The sequence below is a fragment of the Scyliorhinus canicula genome, chromosome 13, assembly GCF_902713615.1.
Source record: "Scyliorhinus canicula chromosome 13, sScyCan1.1, whole genome shotgun sequence".
Lineage (NCBI taxonomy): Eukaryota > Metazoa > Chordata > Chondrichthyes > Carcharhiniformes > Scyliorhinidae > Scyliorhinus > Scyliorhinus canicula.
Window position 1 is genome coordinate 139,420,666 of NC_052158.1, and position 27,668 is coordinate 139,448,333.

A 27,668-nucleotide genomic window follows, 5' to 3' on the forward strand; every position below is an offset into this window, starting at 1 on the left:
ATTGACCTTCAGAATAGTATTTACATTGGCTAAGATACTGGCTCAGTCTCTTGCTCTCGCGCTTAGGCAATTGAGTGAGAGGATGTGTTTCTACTGTTGGTGGATTAATAAACAGAGGACACAGGTTTAAAATAATTACCAAAAGCATCAGAGGCAGGTTGAGGAATTTTCTTTTCAAACATGGGAGCTGATACCATTGGAATACACGACCTGGTAAGCGGAATAGTAACTTGGAAAAATACCTGAAAATGAGTATAAAGAATAAGGAGAGGTGGTAGCCTAGTGGTAACGTCACTGAACTGCTAATTCAGGGGCTGGATTCTCCGACCCACCGCCGGGTCGGAGAATCAGCGGGGGGGGGGGGGGGGCAGCGTGAATCCCGCCCCCGCCGTCTCCCGAAGTCTCCGGCACCAGAGATTCGGCGGGAATCGCGCTGCGCCTGTCGGTGGGCCCTCCCCTGCCGATTCTCCGGCCCGCGATGGGCCGAAGTCCCGCTGCTGTCATGCCGGTCCCGCCGGCGGGAATCAAAACACCTCCCTTACCGGCGGGAATGGCGGTGCGGGCGGGCTCCGGGGTCCTGGGAGGGGGGGGGGGGGCGCGGGCCGATCTAGCCCCGGGGGGTGCCCCCACGGTGGCCTGGCCCGCCATCGGGGCCCACCGATCGGTGGCGGGCCTGTGCTGTGGTGGCACTCTTTTCCTTCCGCCTTTGCCATAGTCTTCACGATGGCCAACACAGAAGTGACCCCCTCCCCTGCGCATGCGCGGGGATGACGTCAGCAGCCGCTGATGCTCGGGCGCATGCACGAACTTCTGCCGCCGGCGAAGTCCCTTCGGTCCTGGCTGGCATGGAGCCAAAGGCCTTTCCTGCCGGCCGGCGGGGTGCCAACCACTCCGGCGCGGGCCTAGCCCATCAAGGTTAGGGCTTGGCCCCTAAAGGTGTGGAGAAATCCGGAGTGGTTCACGCCACTCCATCCCGCCGGGACCGCCCGCCCCACCGGGTAGGGGAGAATCCCGGCCCAGATGCCCAAAGGTACTTGGCTTCAAATTCCAACCACAGCGGAATTTAAATTCAATACATAAATCTGGAACATAAAGCTAACCTGAGTAATGGTGGCCATGGTATCGACCATCGACTGTCATTAAAAAAAAACCATCTGATGCACTGATGCCTCTTTAAGGAAGGAAATCGGCCTTCCTTAACCTGACCTAGCACGCATGTGACTCCAGATCCACAGCAATGTGATTGGCCCTTGACTGCCCTGTGAAATGGCTGAGCAAACCATTTTGTTTGAGGGCATTTAGGGATAAGCAACAAATGCGAGGAGAGAATAAAGGATAAATAAATAAAACTGCACAGCTGTGAGGAAAGGGAGGACGGCGTGGAACTGACTGGGTTGCACTTTCAAAAGGTGGACACAGGCGCAATGGGCTGAATGGCCCCTTTCTGCGCTGAATGATTCCATGAAAGATCCGTAACATGGCGAAGAACCAGTTATTATTTGTGAGAGGGAGAGAGAAAGAAAACACACAGGTGTATTGAAGAAAATGGGGGTAAAACTTGGCGAGCCAGTCAGAATGGAGTCTGTGAGAGAGAGAAAAGAGAGAGAATATAAGGAGGATAAGAGTAGTGGTAGAGACAATTCACATGGATTCAGTCCGGACTGTGAGTCCGGACTGTGAGAATGATTTGAGCCACAGAATATATAAAATGTGTCATATGAATTTTAATGACTTTTTCTTACGTCCTGTGTCTCTGGTCTGCTTAATTGGTCTTATGATTATGAGAGAGGAAAAACCGTGTCATGTTTCTGTCTGGTGACCGCTGCAAAATTGTACCCATTATACTTGCATGACTATTTTCTAAAATAGCAGTATGTTTCAAGAGTACAATTATTTTAAATGATAAAGGTTAAGCGTTTAAGTGACTGTACATCATCCTTCATTTTATTTGGAAAACTTGAGGGTCTAGATTTCATCCTGCAAGAGAAGAGTGGGAACCAGGACATTTCTCACCGTCCTCCACTTGCCTCAGGAGGGAGTGCCAACAAAGGTGGGATTTTTGTTCTGGGAGATGGGTGCTAACGGAGTCCAGCCAACTTCCCTCGGATTTGGAGGCAGCCACAGGGGCTGCTAGGTGAGGCAGGCTCTTTAAAAGGCCCGCATTGGTGCTCTGAAACTTTATCCCAGTTACAACAAAATCAATAAAGAGAAAATTAGCCCCCTAGCCCTCACCCCTTCACATCCCATACTTCAACTATGTCAACTCATTTCAAGTTATGCCCCTCACCCACCACTATGACCCCTCATTCATTCCACACAAGGCTATACCCTCCCCACCACTCATGGTCCTTCAAACCCTCCAAGCATTAGTTGTCTGGTCTATCAGCTAAGCATACATAATGAGGCTTGCTTGAGAGTCCAGATAACTCTCTCTTTTTGAAACCACTGTTCTCCAGAGACAAATTGCTCTGATTGAGACAGATCGACAGTTAAATGGTTGATTCTCTGATCTCTGTTCTCAATTTCACAATGTTTGTTTAGACAAGTAGAGTGGTTTCAAATATTTACTGTTTTTGTTAATGATGCTTTAAAGGGTTTGGATTTTTGACACTTTTATTAGCTTGTAGAGACATGATAATTTTTCAACATAGGAGAAAGATGTGAATAGATTAATTTTTCCAACATTTGTTTTTAATCACATCCTACTGTCACTGCAGAATTCATTTATTCTCAACTGTATTTGGTGAATCAATGGGCATGGGGGGAGGCTATAAGGGGTATATGGCAGGGCAGAGCTTGGCACAGGGAATATGAAGAGCCATAGGGAAAGGGTGGAAGGGAGCTTGTTAGAGGGACCATGAGGTGGTATGGATGGGGACATGGAGAGTGTTTGGAGGGTGAGGGGATGTGAGGGTTGAGGGCTGGAGAGCCTTTTGTTTTATTTTTTCTGGGAAGAAGTCCCTTGGCACCGAGGTAGGCCTTTTGAACAGTCCCTATGGCTGCCTCCCAACTTCTGCCCCGGTTGGTTGGCCCTCCTCCAGACTGTACTCGCACCTCCCAGCAATGAAGATCCATCTTGGCAGACTCTTTCTCCCGAGGCAGGTAGGTTGGGCTGGGAATTTTTACCAACTCTCGCTGTCTGCCATAATGTTGAAACAGAATAGTTAGAGAGAAACTGTTGCAATTGTGAGACAGACTGAGAAGGGAACTAATTTAAGGTGATCAGCAAAGAACCAATGATGCCGTAAGGAAAATAATCCAGCAGTGAATGATTAGGATCACTGCCTGAGAATGTAGCGAAGGCAGATTTAATCATGGCTTTTAGAAGGCAACGGGATAAATGCCTGTAAAGAAAACATTGACATGGCTATGGGGAAAGAGCTGGGATTGGGATGTAGGGAGCGTCACTCGGTGAATTGCTTTTCCAGAGAGCTAGCATGGGTACAATGGCCTGAATGTCCTCCTTTTATGCTCTAACCATTCTATGATTCTATTGAACACATCTCCTTGAAACTCCAGCTAGCAACATTTTATACGGGCAGTTAGCATTGAACCTCCCCAATCAGTTGTGTTTTCTGGTCAAAGTGAGTCATACGGAAAAACAGGATGTTGCACTTCCAGTTAGTTACCCAAGAATACTCAGAACTCTCTGCACATTGTTCAGACACAGATCGGTGGGTTACGCACTTGTGAGCAGGCTCCTACATGAATGGTTAAAGTTGGCAGGAGTCCTGTGCACCCTGTACAGTGTCTGTCAGCCCTCCACTTGGAGATGGATGAGCAATAGATTGGGAATGAAAACAGAAAACACTGGAAAAACCCGGCAGGTCAGGCAGCCTCAGTGGAGAGGAACAGAGAGTTAAAGTTTCAGGTCAATGGCCTTTCATCAGAGCTGACAACAGGTCATAGCTCTTAGATGTTAGAACGGTCTCTCTCCACAGACAGCACCGCCCTGATCTACTAAAGTGTTTCTAGCATTTTCTGTGTCAGATTTCCAGCAGTGTAGTCTTTTGCCTTTGGACCCAGGGATTAGGAAAGCTGACCCGCCGTTTGAATTTGAGGGGCTGCTCGGTACACCGTTACACCTTGAGACATGAGAGTTAATCATCTGAGTGCTGCAGTGTGTGTCTGGATGTGCATGTGGTGTACTGTGTTACATCGCATTACATGTACGGTCCTCTTTAGGTTATCCGCTGCAAAAGAACATCAAAGTATACCGCAAACTGAACCATGACTTACAGTTCACCAAAAAAAGATACTTGTGATCGAAGTTGTACCATATCCGGAAGAGCCATGCACTTTCCGCCTTGGTGCTGTTTACTCCCGGTTGGCTGTCAGTACACTGGGGAGATAAAAATAAACATCCTCGTTTAAGAATGGGTTACTTTAACATTAGTGGATGAGGATGTTATCTAATACAGGGGGAATGGAGAAGATGGATCGTATGACCGAACAGTGGGGTGATGAATAAGCTTTCTTATGTGAATTGCAACATCCAGAGCTGCACTGTGTTTTCAGCTGTGGAACAGAGGAAATGAACCCTTGCAGAAAATCAGCTGACATTAGAAAAACAAACCATTATATATACCAAAAAGAGAATATTCTAGTACTTTCAACAAAGAGTTTGCGACACAAAAAGATTCTGTGCTCATGATTTTAAAGGTGAGGTCTGGATTGGGAAAACTGCCCATGGATCCCAAATTTGGGGACGTGGAATACATTTTCTATAAATTCCGCTGGGCGCGATCTACCCATAAGGGAACAAAGCGAGCGCGTTTAGCCGCGTGTTTACTGGCACTTAGTGCCGAGAAACACACTATTCAATGCGACTTGCTTTGAATAAGGGACCTAAACAGGGAGCACGTGGCCGAGGCCGCAGATAGTCCTGTTTTCTACTGTGTGGTGATCTGCTTGCTGGAACCCCACATTGTAGCGAGAGATCGGAACGGCATTTAAAAATACCGTCCTGATCTCCTAGGCTCCTAAAAGAATCCCTTACCCCCCCCCCCCCCCCACCCCCACCCAGCCCAAACGCAACATGGGAGAGTCCCGCGCCACCCGCCCAATACTCATGGTGGGCAACCCCAGCCCGATTGCTCGTGCAGTGCCACCCAGGCACCACGGCAGTGCCAGCCTGCCACCCTGGCAGTGCCAGGGTAATCAGGTGGCAGCAGCAGTTCTAGGGCACCACCCTGCCCAAAGGGCATGCATCTGGGTGCCTCCGATCCTCTTGGAGATGCCATGAGTGCCGTTCCGTTTGGTCGCCCTTTGTGAGGACCAGTACCAAACGGTGCTCACCCAAGGTCCTGGAGGTGAAGAGATTGAATCCCAAAGGCTCAGGTAGCTCAAGATCTGCATATTAGAGTAAGGCTTATCGCCTCCATCTAATATGCAGATTTGCCTAAAAGTAATCCTGCCCATTGTGGGCAGGATTCACCTCGCGACGCCTTGGGAGATTGTGTTGAATCTTGTCTGGCGTTGCGAGCCGGGTAAATCCTGGGAGGGTGGTCTCCCGACTTTCACCGGCCATGCTGCGCCACGGCGAGCTGCTTTTCTGGGGGGATAGCACCCCTGGAGCCCTCTCAACCCTTCAACGGGATCTACGACATGACCGGTCGTTGAGAGTGGGAAAGAAGGCTGGCTCCAGGGACTTAAGGGAGCAGGTCCATGGTGTAAGAATTGGGGAGTCACTGTTGTTTCCAGACAGATGCTGGTGTGGTGAGGGAGAGGGAGGATAGGGCCAAGAGAGGCCCAATGATTCCTTCCTCTTCCCCCCCCCCAGCCTTCTGGGAGGTTCAACAGGCTTTTCCGGCGGCCTTTGACATCAGGTAGGCCTCCCCTCCAACCCAAGTCTTTGTGAAAATCATTGCATCCACTGATGATTTCACCGAGCTGTGACTTACATTTTTATAATAGGATCTTGCTTTTCCACAGCGGGAAAATCCATGAAGATAAGATGACGCTGGTGGCTTTGGACAGACCAATGGACTTGGCCTGATATAATCCCTTCCGTGCATCATTCTCAGAGGACGAGGATGGTTAAAGGGGATCCCTGTGGGCAGAATTTAATGCCGGCATCAGTCAGCCAGGAGGGTGAAGGATGGGGACACCCCAGCTTCTCCTGGTTATGCCCTGGGAATGAAGGCTTATGGACGGCCCTCCTGCGCATGCACCTATTGAGGGTCATAAGAGGGTAATTACCACTTAATGGAACAGTTGCCATGAGGTAACCAGTCAATAACCAGGAGCAGGAATTCTGGCTAATTTTCCCTTCTCTCGCCCAAGCACCTTACTGCTCATCCAATGAGCTAATTTAATTAAATCTGAAAATCAAACTTCTTTTTACATCTCCGTCATTCATGAAGTAATTGGAGGAGCAAGGCTAATGCGATAACCAGAGTGTATGAACATACATATGAACTTACAAATTAGGAGCAAGAGTAGGCCATTCAGTCCCTGGTGCCTGATCCATAAAGATTGTTTTATACAATCATGGCTGATCTGATTGTGGCCTCAACTCCACTTTCCTGTCTATCCCCTTGTACCCTTTGACTGCCTTGTCAATCAAGAATCTATCTAACTCGGCCTTAATAAAATTTATGACCCAGCCTCACTGCTCTTTGAGGAATAGAATTGCACAGAACAATGGGCGGAATTTTAATGGGGCTATGTCCCCACGCCCGTGGAAAAACACGCACAAATCACTCTGGACTTACCTGGAGTAAGTCCAGGGTGACTCTGCAATTTCCAGGGGGCTAGCAGGGCCCCAGAATGCTCCTCGCAGCTCCGGCTGCCGATACGGTGCCCTGGACTTCCGGTCAGGGGTTCGCGCATGTGCACGGCGGCGGCCTCAGTCGGCCACGCTGTGCGACATGGCCGACCCACATCGTGGACCGGCACCGATTACATAGGCACCCCCCAGATCGTGCGTGCGTGCTGATCGGAACCCTGGCCGTCCTGGAGGCCCCCTCCGAGTGCCTGCCGGGTGGAACCATGAGAGAACCACGCCGGTGGGAACTCGGCCAGTTGACTTTGGAGAATGGCCGAAAAGGCCCCCGAACAGCGCTGCGTCAACTGCGCGTGCCCGATTCGTGATTCTCCAGAGAATCGCGGGAGTGGCATCGGACCCGATCGCAGGTTTTACGCCCATTCTTTGCCCCTGCGCCGAGCGCGATTCCGGTGCGGAGGCTCGGAGAATCCCAGCCAATGACTGTCAAAGTTCTCACGCGGGATTCTCCCGTAACCGGCGCACCTTCAGGGGCTAGGCCCGTCCGGAGTGGTTGGCGCCCGGCCGGCCGGCGGGATAGGGGCCTGGCGCCACGCCAACCAGCGCCGAAGGGCCTCCGCCGGCTGGCGCGAGTCGGCGCATGCGCACGAGCGCCAGCGTGTGCTGGTATCATCCCCGTGCATGCGCAGAGGGATTCACTTCCGCACCGGGAATGGTGGATGATCACGGCCTCCGTGCGGAAGGAATGGAGTACCCCCCAAGGCACAGTCCTGCCCGCGGATCGGTGGTCCCCGACCGCGGGCCAGGCCACCGTGGGGACACCGCCCGGGGCCAGGCGGGACCGGAATAGAACAGACAGGACTTCGGCCCATCGCGGGCCGGAGAATCCGGCAGCCCCAGGGCCCATTGAGTCGCGCCGGACCCCGCCATTCTCCGAGGCAGGCGGCGCGACTCACGGCGGGCTGGTTTTTGGGGGGCGGGAGAATTGGGAAGACGGCGGGGGCGGGATTCATGCCGACTCCCAGCGATTCTCCCACCCGACGGGGGGGTCGGAGAATCCCGCCCATGATCTCAGTCTGAAATGGGAGATCCCCGTATTTTCAACCTTGTTCCCCTATAGTTTCTCCCACATCCTATCAGCATCCACCCTGTCAATCCCCCTCAGGATCTTATATATTTCAATTAGATCATTTTTCATTCTTCTAAATTTCAATGGATACAGGCCCAATATGTCCAACTTTAACTCATAAAATTACTGCTTTATCCCAGAAACAAATCAAGTGAATTTTCTCTGAATTACTTATAATGCCATTTTCCGATATTTTTTCAAGTGTCGGTCCTGGCTAGAAAACCAGGGAGAATCCCTCTGGCGCCAATTGTGGTTGAAGTCATTGTATATTCAGCCTCTTTAACAAAAATAACTTTCCACGTGTTTCATCGCCTCTGTTTTGCATTCCCCGGTAAAACTTAATCAGTGGGGCGCTCCTTTTAAATGCGACCCCCCCCCCCCCCCCCCAGCACTTGTTTCAAGTCCAGGCCCCGGGGGTGGGGGGGGGGGGGGTGGCTGCCAGGAAACAGCATCACATTTCATGGAGGCAGCCCTCACCAAACTCCTGGATGGTGTCAAACAGAGGCGTGACATCCTGTACCCGTAAAGGTCACCAACCCTGCCTGGGAGGGAGGCTGTGGCCACCATAGTGACTGTCAGCTCGTTTCATAAGAGAATTGGGCTCCAGTGGCAAAAGAAGATGAATGACCTTCCTTGTGCAGTCAGAGTAAGTCGTAAGTCTGCCTCCTCATATCCTCATATCTCCCGCTGCACTTACCTCCCCAGTGATCTCTATCCCAGCCATCTCACAGTGTTCAAACACATATCATGGCACCCCCCCCCCCCCCCCCCCCTTTGGCCCTTCAAACCTGCTCTGCCCATTTATTATAATCATGGCTGACCATCCAACTCAGTAACGTGTTCCCTCTTTCCTCCCATATCCTTTGATCCCTTTAGTATCGAAAGCTATATCTACTACCTTCTTGAAAACATACAATGTATTGACCTCAACTGCTTTCGGTGGTGGCGAATTCCACAGGCTCACAACTCTCTCAGTGAAAATATTTCCCCTAATCCCACCCCACCCACTTTGGGAACATCCTTCCTGCACCTACCCTGTCCAGTCCTGTCAGAATTTTATAGTTTTCCATGAAATTTCCCCACATTCCTCTAAATTCTAGTGAATAAAATCCTAACTGATTCAATCTCTCCTCATATACAAGTCCTGTCATCCCAGGAATCAGTCTGGTAAACCTTCACCGCACTCCCTCTATAGCAAGAGCATCCTTCCTCAGATAAGGACACCAAAATTGCACACAATATTCCAAGTGTGGTCTCACCAAGGCCCTGTCTAATTGCAGCAAGACATCCCTGCTCCTGTACTCGAATCTTGTCGCTATGAAGGCCAACATAACATTTGCCTCTTTACCGTCTGCTGCACCTGCATGCTTACTATCAGCGACTGGTCCATAAGGAGACCAAAAAAAAAATGCTGGAAAATCTCAGCAGGTCTGGCAGCATCTGTAGGGAGAGAAACAAGCTCATGTTTTTACTCCAGATGACCCTTTGTCAAAGCGCTTTAACATGAAAGGATCTGTGCAACCGGGGGAGGACTCTTGCCCAACCAAGTGGGCACGGAGATGAAGGTGATGAAAGAAGAGTTCAATATCATGTCGAGCCCGGAATTCACTGAAGTGGGGACGTAAGGGTACCAAGCTGAGTCCTTTGCTGAGAACAGTACGCTCAGCCTCAGAGAGGGGAAGGTCGGAGGGTATGGTGAACACACGGCAACGGCTGGGGCTGGGAGAACTGGGGTACGAGGGATTGGGACTGACGGGGGGCCCAGGATGAGCAGTGTTGATAGGTTGTTGAAGCTTTCATTCATTAACATCAGCAAGAAACAGGACAAGTTTCTTGTTCAGGCATCGAATGATGCGAAGGGTGAAATGAAACTGGGGACAGGGACAGCTTTGAGAGAGAGTAAGATGGTGTTGCTGGAGAGAGATGCTGTGTGTCTTCATGTGGCGGCGCATGGCACTGAGTGTGGCTTTCAGGATGCGGCGAGAGCAGCAGTTGGAAGAATGTTGTCTATCCTGGAGATTGCTACTCAAGGAAATCCAGGTCTTGTCGCACATTCCCCTCTCTCAATCTATAGCCATTCAGGCTGAAATTAATAGGCCAGGGAGAAGGTAAAGTAAGTGGATAGATTGGGGAGGGGGGGGGGAGGGGGGGAGTCAGACATTGTGAGGGTTCAGGTTGTTGAACACCATGAGAGATTAGACACTGGGGAGAGGGGACTGGATATCAGGAAAATTGTGGGTGTTGAACATCAGGGTGGGAGAGTTTGAGGCCCGGGTGGGGGAGGCTTGTTTTGGGTGTGAGGTGGTTGGGCCTGGAAGGGGGTAGGATCAGGTCAAGAGGAATGCCAGTGGGAATCAGAGGTATGGGAATACTGTGCAGGGAGTCGGGGGAAGAGCAGGGGAGATCTCCCCAGGGCGTTTGGGTGAAGTCCTATGAGGGTGGTATCCTGTGGGTCTTTAAAATAATTGACCAGAAGTTAGAAGAGGTTTTAATTCTTCAAAACTTTTTCTGGGTAACATTTGTGCTACACTGCCAGAAACATCCAAAATTTACGACTAAATTGCATATTCGGATAGTTCCAAGTGAAGGGCAATCACCCAGAAGAAGTTAGCAATTGCCGGTAAATCCTTACCTTTAAAAGTTTAAGAGAGGTTCCCCGGTGCAATTTTGGGATAACCCCCTAATCTGATGCTGGGGTGTTTATGAGTTTCAACCCTTTATGTCCTCCTCAAAATATACACTTCAGATACACATGGAGACAATAGGACAGTCTTGCCCATGAACTGGGCGTTTCCAGAAACATAAAAGTACAACCACAGGGCAGTGGTATTGTGACTGGACTAGTAATCCACAGCAAGATCTGGGGACCTGGGTTCAAATCCCACCACAGCAGATGGTGAAACTGGAATTTAATTTTTCAAAAAACCTGGAATTTTTCTGACCGTAAGTCATGGGAGCAGAATTAGGCCATTCGGCATATCAGGTCTGTTCCGCCATTCAATCATGGCTGAAACGTTTTTCATCCCCATTCTCCTGCCTTCTCCCCATAACCCCTGATCCCCTTATTAATCAAGAACCTATCGATCGCTGTCTTAAAGACACTCAGTGATTTGGCAACCTTCTGTGGCAAAGAGTTCCACAGATTAAGCACTCTCTGGCTGAAGAAACTCCTCCTCATCTCAGTTTTAAAGGATCGTCCCTTCAGTCTGAGGCTCTGTCCTCGGGTTCTAGTTTTTCCTACTAGTGGAAACATCCTCTCCACGTCCACTCTATCCAGGCCTCGCAGTATCCTGTAAGTTTCAATAAGATACCCCCTCATCCTTCTAAACTCCAATGAGTACAGACCCATAGTCCTCAACCGCTCCTCATACGACAAGTTCTTCATTCCAGGGATCATTCTTGTGAACCTCCATGAAACTTGACCTTGAAATTATAGTCGTAAAAACTCATCCGGTTCATTGATATCCGTGAGGGAAGGAAATCGGCCATCCTTACCCAGCCAGGCCTACACGTAACTCCAGATCCACAGCAAAAAATGCCATCGGAAATGGGTAATTAAGGATAGGTAATAAATGCTGGCTCAGCCATCCTGTGAATGAATGAATGAATTAAAGAAAGAGAGCTGGCTGGATTTTACTGTGGCTCGGGAGGTAGTCCTACTGTTAAACATGGCTTCTATTAGACTCATTTGACCCAGACACAATTACCTGGTTTCTTCTGTTTAGTCCAGAGGCTTTGAATAGAACCAGAAAACATTCCCTTGACTGACTTTAGAAAGCAATAACCTCATGGATCGTGCCCACTGCATCAGTAATAACTATAATCCTTTCATATAGCATTGTCTCCATTGTGTAATACTCGTTCAGTCAGCGCATGAATTTACCAGAAGTGGATTTTGCCTTTTGAAGGACTGCAATTTCCTCCTGGGAAAAGGTCAGTTTGGAGATCAATGAAAGCTAGTGGAGCAACAAACAGGAATAAACTACCTCACATTGAAAGCGCTTCCCTCTGCAGTAGCTCCATTTTTATGAATGCCCAAGAAGACAGATAATGTGAAGGAAAGAAAATTGGACACACCTTTGAGCGAGTGAACAATTATGGGGTTATTAGTTTTTCAGCAGATGGAACTGCAAGGTATTTTTAGATCCTATGCTTTCCAATGTTCCTGTGCTTCTGACATAATTTCTAGCAAAAATGCAAGAGGCGCAATAATCTTTTAGAAGGAGACACATGAGTAATCCAGTTGACTCCACCTCTGCTCTTCCATAAGTAGCCTTGCACTGGCCTTCGTGGCGAAATTGGGAGCTTGACTGATAGAATAAAAATATTTTGAAAAAAATTCTAACAAGATTTTCATTATAACAAAAAAACAATCCAACAAACCCCAACCCCGTACTGTACCAAAAGTATACCCAAGCGCTTTCAATGTGAGGTAGTTTATTCCTGTTTGTTGCTCCACTAGCTTTCATTGATCTCCAAACTGACCTTTTCCCAGAAGGAAATTGCAGTCCTTCAAAAGGCAAAATCCACTTCTGGTAAATTCATGCGCTGACTGAATGAGTATTACACAATGGAGACACTGCTATATGAAAGGATTATAGTTATTACTGATGCAGTGGGCACGATCCATGAGGTTATTGCTTTCTAAAGTCAGTCAAGGGAATGTTTTCTGGTCCCCAGACCCCGTTTCCTCCCCATAGAGAAAACAGAACCTTAACTAAAAATATAATTCAACAACTCCCCCTCCCTTCCTAACAGCTGACGGTAATCAGTTCATTGAAAAAGATAATGAAAGGTTGTCACCTCGAGGAGAACCCTTCCACCCACCCCTTTATGGTATACTCGATCTTTGCAAGGTACAAAAATTCCATTAGGTCCCCCAACCAAGCTGAGGCCTTAGGCAGCACTACTGATCTCCATCCAAGCAGAACTCGCCTCCGGGCTATTAGCCAGCCGAAGGCTAGGACATCTGCCCTTGTGCTTGCCTGCAACACCGGCGACTCCAATACTCCAAAAATGGCCACCGATGGGCTCGGCTCCAGCTGAATGCCCCAAATCCCTGATATTGTATCACAAAAGGAGACCCAGAGGGTAACGATCTTGGGGCAAGACCAAAACATGCGTATGAGATTCGCCAGTCCCACAGAGCGCCGCTCCCACCTATCATCCACGCCCAAGAAGAACCCACTCAAATGCGCCCTAGTCAGGTGCGCCCTGTGCACTACCTTGAACTGGATCACGCTTAACCTCGTGCATGAGGAGGTGAAGTTGGCTCTGTAAAGAACCTCATTCCACACTCCCCCCTCGAAGATCAAACCCAGCTCACCCTCCCACTTCCACTTTACCTCCTCCAACAATGCCTGCTCCGTCGTCAACATCTGCCCATAGACAGCCGACATCTTACCCTCCCCTAACTCTGCCCGATAACAGGAACCTGTCCATAAACGAAGGCGGTGGTAACAGGGGAAATAAAGGAAGCTCCTTGGGTAAAAAAATCAATTTATTAACTCTGCAAACAAAGCTTTGCAAAGAAAGACTGGGAGACACTAGAGGAAAAACAAAATCCCCGGGAGAATATTCATCTTCACCGTCTGTACCCTTCCTGCTAAGGTGAGATGCGGGAGGGCATCCCATCTTTTCAAAATCAGCCTTCACTCCATCCACCAGAATAGAAAAGTTAAGTTTATGGAGCGAGGCCCAGTCACGGGCACCCAGATTCCAAAATCCCAGCGATTTTTCCGACTGGATGAAATGGTGAGCCTCCCCAGATCAGCCCCCATCACCGGAAAATATTCACTCTCGCCCAGATTCAGATTGTACCCTGAAAAGGAACCAAACGTCCTGAGCAACTCCAATATCTCCCCACATTGGAGAATGGGTCCATGATATATAGTAACATATCATTCTCATATAAGGACTCCCTATGCACCTTGCCCCCAATGCTCTATTACCCTCCATTTGATAGATGATCTCAAAGCAATGGCCAGTGGCTCGGTTGCTAAGGCAAACAAAAGCGGAGACAACCAACACCCCTGTCTTATCCCCCTGCTCAGTTAGAAACAATCCGAGTTCAGGGTATTAGTATGTACACTCTGTACAAAAGTCTAATCCATGAATTAAATTCTGGCCCAAAGCCAAACCGTCTCAGGATCTCAAAGAGGTATGTATCCCCACTCAATTTAACAGCGAAATAGGCCGATACAACCCACAGTCCATGGGATCCTTGTCCTTCTTCTGGATCAAGGAAATCAACGCCTCTGTCAGAAATACCCCCGGGACACGGAAGCTTTAAAGATAGCCAGCAGAAGTGGGACCAACTGACCAGCAAATTGTAGACTTCCAGTGGTGGCCATGGAGTGCATGGTGGCACACAGGACAGCTCCAGCTCGAAGGTGTTGGTTTGAGCTCTTTTTATACAAAAGTGGGGTAGTTTTGACACAAAAGTGTAGCTGAAGGTGTGGAGGAGAAGTTTCTCCCCCCCAATAAGTGGCATGCCTGCTGGTTACTAGACCCGGCAGAAAAAGGTTAAGGACCTGGTCAAGGAACTGGAGGAGACCTGTGGTGCAGCAGCAACTGTGAAGATGGCGGAATGGAAAGGGCCTTTGCAAGTTGGAAAGTCCCAGATGGAGCAGTTGATGGCGTTCATTAAAGGAGTGCAATGGAAGGAGATGCACGAGGATTGGTCGAAGGCCATTGAGGGAGCATTAGCACTGCTGAAAGAATTGATGGAGCGAATGGAGAAATGTCTCCAAGTACAGGAGTGGCAGGTGCGGGAGATGGAGAAGGTGATGTCCAACCAGAGTGATGGGGTGGTAGCGTTGGAGGCAGAGGTGGTGCTCCTGGCGGACTTTTGCAAGTCACTAAGTTAAAAGGCAGAGGAGCAGGAGAACAGATCCAGAAGTCGGCCTGCTGGAGGGTGTGGGTGGTGCAGATGCCACGAGATACGTTTCAAAGATGTTGGCGGGGCTGGTGGCGGAGGGGATGCTGGACAAGGCCCCAGACGTGAATAGGGCACAGGGCTCTCTAGAGGCAGAAGCTGAGAACAAGGAGCCACCATTTGCGTAGATTGTGAGGTTCCACAAGTTTGTGGAGAAGGAAAAGATCCTGTGGTGGGCCAAGGAGAAGCGGAACTGCAAATTGGAGGGGAACCGGGTCCGCATTTACCAAGATATCGATACGAAGCTAGCGAAGAGGCGTGCTGGATTTAACAAGGCTGAAGCAGTGCGATTTCAAAGGCAGATTCGGTTCGGGGTGCTGTACCCGCCGGAACTATGGGCAACGTTCGATAGTCGGGAGCATTATTTTAAAACCCCAGAAGAGGCCAATGACTTCATCAGAGACCATAAATTGGGGGAGAACTGAATGTCAATGGGAACAGCGGAGCTGGAACATCGAAATTGCGGATAATGGGGGGGGGGGGGGGGGGGGGTTGGGCAGAAGGTGGGGTAGTTTTTGGGTTGGGTGATTTTACCATTGTTGTTGTTTGTTAGGGGGCCATAAGTTTGTAAGGGGCAACTGCCCAACCCCCCTCCTAGCCACCGTCCGTGCTATTTTTCTTTGGAGGAGGTGACCTGCGGTTTTGGATGTGTCTGTGAGAGGGAGGGTGGAAGGTACGAGGGGCCTTCAGGCAGAAGCTGTCGCAACATGGCAGAGTTGGAGACTGAGTGTGGTCATGGATGGAGAAGGGGGCCATCTTGAGTGAGTCAAGCGGTGTTGGTGGTGGGGATGGGGGTTGTGGTGGGGGTGGGGGTGGTGGTGGGTGGGGGTACTGGGGGATGGTGATCTTGGATCATGCACCGCACTAGTCGGAGGTCAGATTTAGTTCAAGGCAGGAGCAGGTGCCTCGAGATGGAGGCTGGACTTGGGGTTTTTGGCAGATAAGGGGTTCTGTGAGAAGGTACAGTCGGTGATCAGAGATTATCTGGAGTTGAATCAGAATGGGGAGGTTTTGGGAGGCGTAGAAGGTGATAGTTCGGGGGTGGGTGGAGGTTATCTCGCTCAAGGCGCACAGGGACAGGAAGAGGAAGGAGGAGTATGGACGATTGTTGGACGAGACAGTCGAGGTGGACAGGAAATGTTCGAGAGCTCCAACCAAGGAGGGGTTGGCGGAGAGGAAAAGATTACAGGGACAGTTTGACAGGCTGATGATGGGAAAGGCAGTGGGACAGCATCGGACTGTGAGGGGCGTGTACAATATGAATATGGAGAGAAGGCAAGCCGCATGCTGGCCCACTAGCTATGGAGGCAGGCCGCATCCAGGGAAATTCTGAGGGTGTGGACAGGGAAGGGGGGGGGGGGGGGGGGCAGGTAGTGCCAGTGCCGGGAAAGATTAATGGAAGCATTTAAGAAGTATTATGAGAAGCTGTATAGGGCTGAACCAGGTGGAGAGGAAGGATATATGGGACGATTTTTGGATGAGCTGGAGTTCCCGAGGTCCGAGAATGAAGAGAGGAGTCAGGCGCTGCAGGAGCTGTTAGGGTTGAGGGAGGTGATGGATAACATAAGGGGGATGAAGTCAGGGAAGGCCCCGGGGCCGGACGGCTACTAGGCAGAGCTTTACAAGGAGCTTGCGACAGAGTTGGCACCGCACTTGCTTAGTTTAGCAAGGCCCTGGGGAAGGGGGAGCTACCGGAGACATTGACGCAGGCGCCCATTATGCTAATCCCGAAGAAGGGGAAGGACATGTTGGAGTGTGGGTCATTTCACAGCTAAACACGGATGTGAAAGTGTTGGCCGAGTTAGTGGTGGGGAGGATGGAGGGGTGTGTTCTAGGGGTGGTCGCTGGGGACCAATCGGGCTTCATAAAGGGCAGGCAGCTCTCCAGTAACATCAGGAGGCTGTTAAACATGATTATGACCCCGTCGGAAGGGTGGGTAACGGAGATGGTGGTCTCTATGGACGCGGAGAAGGCTTTTGACTGGGTGGAGTGGAGGTACCTGTTTGAAATTTCGGGAAGTTTTGGGTTGGGGATGAAGTTTGTCCCCTGTTTTATGTGGCCCGGTGATGTGTGTACAGACCAATGAGATGAGTTCATGGAGTTTTGGGTTGCACAGGGGAATGAGGCAGGGATGTCTGTTGTTGTCGCTGTTGTTCGTGCTGGCGATAGATCCCTTAGCGATGGCCCTTAGGAGTCAGTGGAGTGGCAGGTGATTGTGAGGGAGAGTAGGGAACACTGGGTGTTGCTAAGCACAGGCAACCTTCTGCTGTTCGTTTCGGACCCACTGGAGAGCATGCAGAGAATTATGGGAAAACTAGAGAGGTTCAGGGCCTTCTCGGGATATCAGCTGAATGTTGGAAAGGTGTTTCCTGTGAATGCGGTGTGTCGGGGAGTCAATCTGGGGGCGTTGCCATTTAGGGTAGTCAGGGACAGATTTCGGTATCTGGGGATCCAGGTGATGGGGGCATGGTCATCGATGCACAAGTGGAACCTGACAACGTTGGTAGAGGAGGTATGGGGGGATTTTAGGAAATAGGATATGCTGCACCTTATCCAAGTATTGATGAAACCTGGCTATGATCTCCCATGGTGGTTTCCAAGATTCTGCCTCACTGATCGATGGGCCTGGTCCAATTCAGGAGGGGTGGGATTGACTCCCTCCACCACCAACTTTCTGAACATCTTGGGCATGTAGTCTGTGGAATCTGAGCCTTCAGACCCTCCGGCAGCCCAACGATTCTTACGTTTTGGCGTCTGGAGCAGTTCTTCAGATCGTCAACTTTGGCCTTAGCATTCTATGCTCACAGTCAACAACACAAAATTGTCGGTCAAGAAGATAACCAAGTCAGATAACCACTGAGGGGGCAACCACACGGCAGAAGCTTCTGCCATGTGCCCCCCTGCTGAGGCTCGAGGAACCTCGGAGTCTGATGACGACCTGTTGCCTGCCTTCTGCTCAGTGTTATATTTACCGGACATTCCATCAAACTGCACCAATTTCCTCCAAATGATCGCCCATTTACCGAGCAAAAAGGGCTAAAAACCAAGGACCTTTGGGGGAACGACTGCTCACTGCATAGCTGCCACCGGAAGTCACTTGCACAAAATCTTAATCACGAATGGCTGAATTTCCCTGTTTAAGTCTGATGTCTGGCTGATATTTCTGTTGAAAAATCAGTTGAATGTGTGGCGGTACATTAGATTCCAATTTTCATGAAGAAGGCTGATTAAGAAACAGCCTCTGGAAGCACCAACCGATTATGGACAGCAGGAAGCCATGCCAGAGGGCCAGGGGGTTTGAAGTGGCGAGTGCTGGAAGACCACAAGATAGAGGTGCCGTACTGCTGATGGGACCGGCAGCTAGTTCCTCCCCCACACTCCCACCCCAGCACCATCTGCCAGATCCACCTGCCGGTGACAAACAAACCATTGTACATACTTGCCCGTGGATGCCTTGACGATTATCAATGTTGCCCTTTGAAGTGATCACAGCATGTGAATCTCGCGGCATTCCTGACTTCCTCTCTGCTTCTGTTGGCAAAATCCAGTAACCATTCAAAAATGTCCACGGGTTTCTTCCATAGTTACCTTAATGGACTTCACACTACAGCTGGAATGCTGTGAAGCTGTCTCCGGTAAACGTTCAAGGAGGCAGGAAGCATGCAAGGAGCAGACCCGATGCGTTTGTTATACACCATTTTCCGAGCTCCGAGCTCCAACCTCAAAAGTCAACTCTGAGGTGCGAAGTAAACTCACCCCCGAAGGCATGTTTGGCACAATACATTGGCTGTCAGCGTGGCATGCTAAACCACTTTCATTTCTTTTCCTTCCAGTACATTAAACTTTCTGCCACTCGGGGTGGCATGGTGGCGCAGTGGTTAGCACTGCTGCCTCACGGCGCTGAGGACCCGGGTTTGATCCCGGTCCTGGGTGACTGACTGTGTGGAGTTTGCACATTCTCCCCGTGTGTGCGTGGATCTCATCCCCACAACCCAAAGATGTGCAGGGCAGGTGGATTGGCCACGCTAAATTGCACTATTAATTTGTTATAAACTAAGAGAAACCCCAGCCGTGCCAATCTGAACATTTGACGCGCTGTAGATAAATATTTGGCAGTGTTGTTTCTTACGCATGCCCGGCTGGCTCAGTCGGTAGAGCACGTGGCTCTTAATCCCAGTGTCAAGGGTTCGGGCCCCACGTTGGTCTCCACTGCTCCGCGATGGGCCGAAGGGCCTTTCCTGTGCTTATGTATGCGATTCATTTGTTTGGAAAGGTCATGCTGGAATTTCCAGCTACCAGCTGTCCACTTTGACTGAACTGCCTTACAAACTGGAAGACAGCCAGTTATCTGCTAAAATCACATTTCTCACTGACAGGAGTACAAATCATCAACTTCTCTTTGACGTTTAATTATTAACCACTATCAGTTTCAAATGCTGAATGATTTCGGAATCTCTGCAGACATATTGCAGCAGGGTGAGGGCTTGAATTTAACATCGCACACGGGCCTGACGCAAACTGTACATTTGAAGGGACGGATTGTCGAGAACGTTTGGCAGCTTTTTCTTTAAATGAATTTGAAAATCACAGTAGAACTACATGTGGTTCTGCTGGAGTCCCTTTTGCACAAAGCTTTAGAGTCTTGGGTCCGCATATTAAACGTTGTCCCCCCCCCCCCCCTCATTAAAAAAAGAGGTGGGACAGGTTCACAAGAACACGAGAATTAGGAGCAGTCATTTAGCCCTTTCAGCCCCCCACTCACCCCTTCGATAAGATCAATTTGTGTCATCAGCAAATTTGGCTTCCATATTGTCAATCCCTTTATCCAGGTCGGGATGGGAAACGTGGTACTAAACATATAAACACGTGGGGCGGAATTCTCAATATTTGGGGTGGCTCTTGTGGCAGCTTTCTTGTTCACCAGAACGGTGGGAACCTGCACCAGATTCTGCACTTGGAACCTCATTAATTCTGCACAGGCTAGTTCCCCTCCGAAATACCTGGCGGGCCGGCAGCTGACCCATGTCAGCTTGCAAGTTTGAAGGTCTCGCCACCATGTTTAAACACATAGTGCAGCACACTCGCATCACTCTCTGCAGCCCGCCCGTCTTCACCAGACCTCATTCAGTGTCAGCAACCCAGAGAAAAAAAGACTAGCAGCCTCAAGAAAAGTTCTGTTCCTTGATTCAACCACTTTCAGCCTGGGCCCATCACTTGCGAGGTGCCCATGTCCTACTTCGATCTCTACCCACTGCACCTGGAGTATTTGTGTGTTCCCTTCCAGTAAACAATGTTTTATCCCTTTGATCCCCCTGTTTGTGAGCTTTTTTGCATTCTTGTCAGGATCCAACCTCCTTCTCTCAGTCTTCCCTCCGCCTTCCATTGTTTGACTTCCTCATCCACTCCTCGCCCCTCTGCCTCGATCGTGAGCCCTTGCCCTTCCTGCCACTCCTTGCATAGCCTTGCTTTCACATTACACCCCTCCCCTGCCCCTTTGTCTGCATCAGGTCACCCTTCTGCTTCCCCCTCCACCCCAAACTTCACTCGCACTCCATCCCTAGTCAAACTTTGGACCTTTGTTAGGGTGGCCATATGCGTCACGCAGCACAGTGCAGTCCAGATAGACACTGGTGTATGGCATTAAGGGGAAGGAGATCCCTGTACCCACCAACCCCAAGTGCTGTATTGATCCGACCCGGTGACGCATGAGGGTCTATGGGTCCAGCAGTCCATGAAGCCCAGCTCGGCTTGGAGGCGGAGGGCAGGATCTGGTCTTGCTGGAGTGGTGAACAATGGATGATTTAGCAATCATGTTTTAGATCTATGTAAATCCACGTGAGTGTGATGCAAGATTGGAAGGCATGATGGGACACTGAAAATGAAATGAAAATCGTTTATTGTCACGAGTAGGCTTCAATGGAGTTACTGTGAAAAGCCCCTAGTCGTCACATTCCGGCGCCTGTTCGGGGAGGCTGGTACGGGAATTGAACCGTGCTGCTGGCCTGCCTTGGTCTGCTTTAAAAGCCAGCGATTTAGCCCAGTGTGCTAAACCAGCCCCTGTCTAGCCAGCTGTTTCGATAAGCATTCCTGAGATGCAAATGAATGCAAATGGCGTTCATACGACCAGCCGGCAGGAAGGCCGACTCGCCACAAAACCGTCATCAAGAGAATGGCAACATGATTTTAGGCTGGTGGGTTTCCAACTTTTTGACTGCCACCAGATTCTCTGCCCCCACCCTCCATGGGTGTGATGGGAGAATTGCGCCCATGGAAACATCACCAACCTACTGCATATGTGATGGTTGCTGCTTTTCTGATGGTGGGTTTTGTGCTGTGTGAGTTCCTGCTCTATACTTATATCAGGCTTCACAATGTCTTTAGGAGCCTTATCTAAGTTAATAGTTGCTGTGCGGAATTTGTAGAATTTGGAAAAGCCAGCAGTGCTCAGGAGCGGCAGTCTCCTGTAATTCTCTTTTACAGCATTTCCCGTGGGCCAGGAGTGCTCCCTTCCCATTTCCCAACACTTCCCAATCTCTCACCAGTCAGCTTTTGGTCTGCCCAGTGCTGACCACAGCCTCTCTCTTCCCCCTCCCATGATTGGCAACCTGCCTCCCACCCCCGATCTCCTGCGCCCCACCCTCACTTCCTGATTGCCTGGGTCCATTCCCAACGGTCTCCAGCTGTGAACTCTAGCTATGGCTTTCCGGCTAGCCTATCAATTTGTCTGTCTGCTCCGACAGGAAATGGAAGAAAACATTCAAGCGAAGTCCAGCGTTTAAATTTGGAAGGACGTCGGTGCCCCTGGCATTGCTGGACTTTGCCCTACACTACAGTATGCACTCCCTTCCCCTACCCAACCTACAAATACTGGGGTCTTAGAATTTTAACACGTAACACCACCCGCAATATTAAAGAGCAGTGGACAAACATCACAATTAAGGCATTCCTGGGGCGGTTTGATTTTGCAATTAGATTGCATGAGCAGAATACATAATGGAAAACTGGGCAGGCCAGGGTGCATGCCTGTCAAGGAACGGTACAGTAGTCTAGCAACAGAGGAAAATTGGGGGGGGGTTTCTGTACATTCAGACCCACCCAAACCTTTGACATGAGTTGTATTTATCTGCCTGGGCTCAGGTAAAGCTCCTCTACAAACTATTGCAAAGACCTTTGGTATGTTCATATGTTCTAATACATAGAGAAGATCATATCAATCTGATAATACATAAATAAGGCAGTGTTTATTTTTATATATGTGTATAAAATCACACAGAGATGCTGCTTAAGTGATAATGTAGATAGCATTATTATATTGCATAGTTTGGAAAGTAAAGCAATTTCATATAAATCTATAAAAATATACAGAGACTAATATTCACACAGCCTAATTTCAAACTGTGATTGGCACAAATGTTTGTAGGCATAAAAACAAGTTAATCGCATTGGGTGTCTTAATGGCCTATAGTTAATTCATCAACTTTATATACATAATAGTGGAGAATTAAGTTTTTTGCCAATATTTCCAAATACACAAAAAATATCTTTGGATGCATCTTTTGGGCACAGTTTTCTTCAGTGCTCCGTTTACTTAATATCCCGAGGGAAAATTCGACATAATTTCTCCCAAACGACTCCAAAATTTATAAGTGACCCATTATCTACAAATATAATAAGCGCGCAGAGTATACATTTTAATTGAAGTCTGATCAGCTGATTTGCAATTATAATTCTATTGTCTCAGAAGTATAGATCCATCATATTCCCTGGAGCCAGTGATTCCTTCTCTCTTTTTATTAATGTCCTTAAACTTCAATCGCGCTCTTAACCAAACATTTTTCTGCTTCTTTGGAAAGGATTAATCAACACGGTACTAATTATTTTTGCTGGAACCTGTCCTGCATTCTGTCCAGTGAACTGAAATGAAAATGAAAATCGCTTATTGTCACGAGTAGGCTTCAATGAAGTGACTGTGAAAAGCCCCTAGTCGCCACATTCCAGCGCCTGTCCGGGGAGGCTGGTACGGGGAACCGTGCTGCTGGCCTGCTTGGTCTGCTTTAAAAGCCAGCGATTTAGCCCAGTGAGCTAAACCAGCCCCTAAACCAGTGGGGCAAAGAACACATTTCTTCCTGCTTGTGACGTTAATCCTTTACTGGTTTTCCATCGAGTTCCGTACTAGCACTCCAATTTAAATAAAACTCTTTGTTACTGGCATAGTTTAACAACCTATTTATAGAATTACAGGCACCGCCGAAAAGATTGGAAATACCTTACTGAAGATTCTGGATTTGCACCGAGTGCAATTAACCTCTGCATTCATTAATTGCTCTTCTGTGGCATTGTCACTGGCTTCAGTCAGCCTTGGCATAACCAAGGCTACAAGGTAAAGATTAGGATCAAAGCAGACTGGTAAATTTAGCCACCGGCTGTCATATTTCAGATCAACAACATTAACCAGAGTTGCTTCTAACTAAAGTAAGACTGTCCCCCCTCCCACTCGGGGGACTGTAAATTCCCTCCCACGGCGGGCGGGATTGGATAATCTAACCCCAAGTTTTACTTTAAACAGCCAGCTCCTTTCCCTCGTAGCTGAGGCCCTGTGGGCCAATCTCTTGCTTTACCTTAAAAAGGCATTCTCAGGCGAGATGAAGCAGGATGGAGAATGTAGCAACAAAGAAATGTACCTTGATGGAAAGCAGCATTTACTTAATGAGTGGGCAGAACTTTGACTAGCTTGGGCGGGATTCTGTGATCCTGAGGCTGAGTGTTGACGCCGTCGGAAACGCCGTCGTGTTTCCCGACGGGGTCAACATGGCCTCAGGGTCAGCAATTCTGGCCGCGACAGGGGGCCAGCACGGCACTGGAGCGATCCGCGCCGCTCCAGCTGCTGATCCTCTGGGCGCCCGGGGTCTGCACATGCGCAGTGGCACTGGCGCCAATGCATGCATGCACAGTGGCTCCTTTCTCCGCACCGGCCCTGACGCAACATGGCGCAGGGCTGGAGGGGCCGGTGCGGAAGAAAGGAGGCTCCCAGCCCGAGAGGCCGGCCCGCCGATTGGTGGACCCCGATCGCGGGCCAGGCCATAACGGAGCCCCCCCTGGAGTCGATACCACCCACCCCTCCCACAGACCGCCCTTGGACCCTTCCACGCGAAGGTCCCGCGGGGCTGAGAGCAGGTGTGAACGGTGCCAGCGGGACTCGCAGCGCCGGCCCTAGGGTTGCTGGCGCCCCGAGCAAGCTGAACTTCGGCGCCCTTGGGGGGGGGGGGGGGGGGGGGGGGGGCTGAGGGGCGGGGGGGGGGGCGGGGCTGAGGGACGGGAGAGGCGGGGCCGAAGGGGGGGGGCTGAGGGGGGCGGACCCGGGGGGGGGGCGGACCCGAGGGGGGGGCGGACCCGAGGGGGGGGGGGCGGACCCGGGGGGGGGGCGGACCCGAGGGGGGGGGGCGGGCCCGAGGGGGGGGGGCGGGCCCGGGGGGGGGGGGCGGACCCGAGGGGGGGGGCGGACCCGAGGGGGGGGGGCGGACCCGAGGGGGGGGGCGGACCCGAGGGGGGGGGGCGGACCTGAGAGGGGGGGGGGGGCGGACCCGAGGGGGGGGGGGGACCGAGCGGGGCGGAGCCTTGGGGGAGGGCAGCCACCGCGCATGCGCTGGTTGGCACCGGCCCAACTGCGCATGCGCGGGACCCGAGTCTCTGGCGCCCCCCAGCGCATGGCGCCCCGGGCGACTGCCCGAGTTGCCGGTGCCTTGAGCCGGCCCTGGGGACTCGGGTTTTTTGTGACTTCCGCTCGGCGGGGGGGCACGTAGAGCGGCCCCCTACCGGCAACGTGCCAACCACGCCGGCGCCAATCCTCCGTGCTGCGGAGAATCGCGTACTGGCGTCGGGGCGGCTTGGCGCGATTCGTGCTGGTCGCAGGAATTCTCCGGCCCGGCTGAGAGAATCCCGCCCCTTATTTCCAGCAACAAATCCACTTAAGGTTAATTTCTGCAATTGGACCTGCTGGTCCCTTGGAGGAAGGGGGGGGGGGGGGGGGGGGGTCACATGACTGGGCACAAACCTATTTGTAACGACTAGGGTGATCCTGACCCAAAAGCTGACTTCTGACTCATGACAAGCGGAGAAGGGGGTTGGAGAGGAAAGAAGGCAGCAAGTAATAAAATCATATCTATGTTCTAGATTCTTTCCCTGCAATAAGGTGGAATAAATAATGATCAAAGTTATGAGTAAATAGTTAACCGGGGATAAATAAAATGAGATTAAGAAGGCATTGAGAGATGGATAGGAGATAAAGTAAGTGGGATCAATTTCTTAAGCTAAATATAAGTTGGCACATTAGCTGAGTGTGAATATTGAGAGTTACACCTGTTGAGTGAATTCTTCAGAAATGTTGATTACGGTCGAGCTTCACAGATCCGTTTAATTTGGCTCAGAAATCTGCCCATCAGTCTCCACCGCACTCTCAAAAAAATAGCAAGCAGAAATCTCCCCACAATTGCAAGACAGTTAAGTGAGGAAATTATAGTGAGATCCGAGGTAATATTTTCCGAAAGTTCAATTTCTGCACCATCTGTCCGATGGGAAGTTTTGATATTTAAAAAGGGAGGAGGACAACATTAATCTGTGAAATATGAATCAATTAGCCAAGCAGGGGAAATGATTTTGTCGCTTTGCAAATGATGCTCGGAATAAAAAGTGAATCATAGACATTATAGCACTGAAGGAAGCCATTCAACCATTGCGTGAATCAACTCCCCAACTGAAGTAATCTAGGCTATGCTGATCTCTCAAACTTCTTATTTAACCTTCTTGCCTTTCAATTATATATTTAGGCTGGTATTCTCCATTCCGCACCCCGGTGCCATGGCCTATGTAGGGGAGGGGGGGGGGGAGGGGGGGGGGGGGGAAGGCAAAGAGAACAAGGAGGTGAGGAAACTTTCAACATGAATCGGGTTTGTTGGGTGGGGAGGGGGTGGGGGGTTGGGGGGTGTATGCGTGGAGCTCTGGGACTAGTGAGGACCAACTTGGTGGCAAGTGTGTGGACACGGGGTGTCCCCCTTGGGATCGGGGTGCCCCGGGAACACCTCCCATAGCTGCTCCAAAAGCATTGAAACCCACCCCTTTAGGTGTAATTTACAGGCTCCTGACGGTAAGTTACCAGGCTCCAGGAAATGCTCTGATGTCTCCTGATCATGTCTCCAGCTCGTCCATCTGGAGACCCTCATGTCTCAGGAGTCAAGAGGACGGGTGTAACCATGAACAAGTACCACACAACCGCACTCATCATTGCATTCCCGAGATGCACAGCAGCCCATCAAGAAAGCACGGGATTAACAAAGCTAACCCCAAACAAAGGACACACGCACTGGAGCCGCTGGAATCCTCCCTGGCACATTGCCACACTCAGTAACAGCCTCACAGTGAGACTGTCAGGTAACCTACTCATAAGGATCAGGCGATGTCTCCAAGCCCTGCAGGTCCATCCATCCCAGATCCGCCCAGGCAACCTGCCCTGTCACAAGCTCTGTGATAAACCCTGGCTCCACATCACCCTGGAGCTATGGTCCCAGCAAAGGCCCACATCCCCAGGATACTCCCTTCTGTAGGACGCACCTGCACACCAGTCTGTTAGCATAGAGCCTCATGCCTGCGCAGTATGGACATCTCCACCACACAACCAGTTGCCACGCTTCTGGCAGGAAGGCACAAGACTCACTCAATAACAACATCCAGAGTAGACCCCACTATGAGAAACAGGACATGGACCACAGAACTCATTGCTAACAACTGCTGTGACAGCTACCGATACCCCATTTGGCAGGGATGGATGGTGAGGACAGAGGCTTCCCACATCAAGGGCCGGGTGCCAGTCACTGATGGGATGTAATTTGGATAACATGATCGCGAATGGGTCGGGGGGGGGGGGGGGGGGGGGGGAGGATGTTGAGGGTGGCGCAGCAGTACAACTCAGGGTGACCATGTAATTTGATGGCTTTGAGATAGGTAGATCTGAGTTGCATTGGACTCTCGTTTCCTCGTCTCATATCGAACTCCATGTCAGCCCCTGCCCTGTTCTTGGTCTCTCCAGTGAATTCCTTCGCCCTTTCCTCAAAGGGGCTTTGGGCCCAAATCTCTGGGATGCCCCCACCTGTCTTTTGCCGCTCCCTCCAATTATGGCCTGCTTTATCTTTGGGTACACAGTAGGAAAAGGTGAGACACCAGTATGCCAGTTTTAAGGGGGGGGGGGGGGTGGCTACTAGCTGGTGGTATGTGCGGGCAAGACACCTGGCAAAATAGGGGTTCAAAATAGGGGCACCTGGCAAAACAGGTACAATATATGTCAGCTCCCAGCTGGGTCTGCAAAAGGCGCATGTTAGGGGTTCCTGGAGAGTGGGTTCTGAGGGATATGCTGGCATATGGGGGATTGGGGCAGATGCAGGGGATCAAGGGTGGGAAAGATGTCAGAGTCACACAGGTGGTTACTCACCCGAGATGCTCCAAGGAGGTCGTTCATCTTTTTCCTACTTTGTATGGCGGTCCTCGGTGTGGCTGCCAGCACTCCCTGCCTCGGCCACATCCTCCCAGGCTTTGGTCATTATACATGGGTGCTGTCTCCTCCCCACCCTGAGGAAGAGGGTGTCTCTGCTCTCCTCGACGGCGTCCAGCATCCTGCTGATGTCGACATCCAGTAACCAGGGAGTGGGTCTTTTAGCTTCATGACAGTGTGGGCTGTGTGGTGCGCTAAAAGCTGCTCCAGCTTGTCAGCCTCTCAGCGGGATTTCCGACCCCAGACCCCTGGGGATTCAAGTCTGAGGCAGTATGCTCATTGCCAGCATGAATCTCTCTTCACCGGTGCTCCTAGCGGCAGTGTGAACCCGTCGCGA

General features: G+C 50.5%; 1 protein-coding gene across 2 annotated transcripts in view; it reads right to left on the reverse strand.

Moving 5' to 3' along the window:
- The window catches only part of LOC119975725 (sodium/hydrogen exchanger 9-like), a 455,770-nt gene that overhangs the window by 83,644 nt on the left and 344,458 nt on the right, over positions 1 to 27,668 (reverse strand). The window contains exon 14 of one of the 2 annotated variants that reach the window (XM_038815548.1): positions 4,260 to 4,342. In XM_038815548.1, the coding sequence (XP_038671476.1) occupies positions 4,260 to 4,342 (83 nt within the window). Of the gene's footprint in view, positions 1 to 4,239; positions 4,343 to 27,668 lie in introns of both variants that reach the window. The other variant, XM_038815549.1, reaches the window with a different exon arrangement.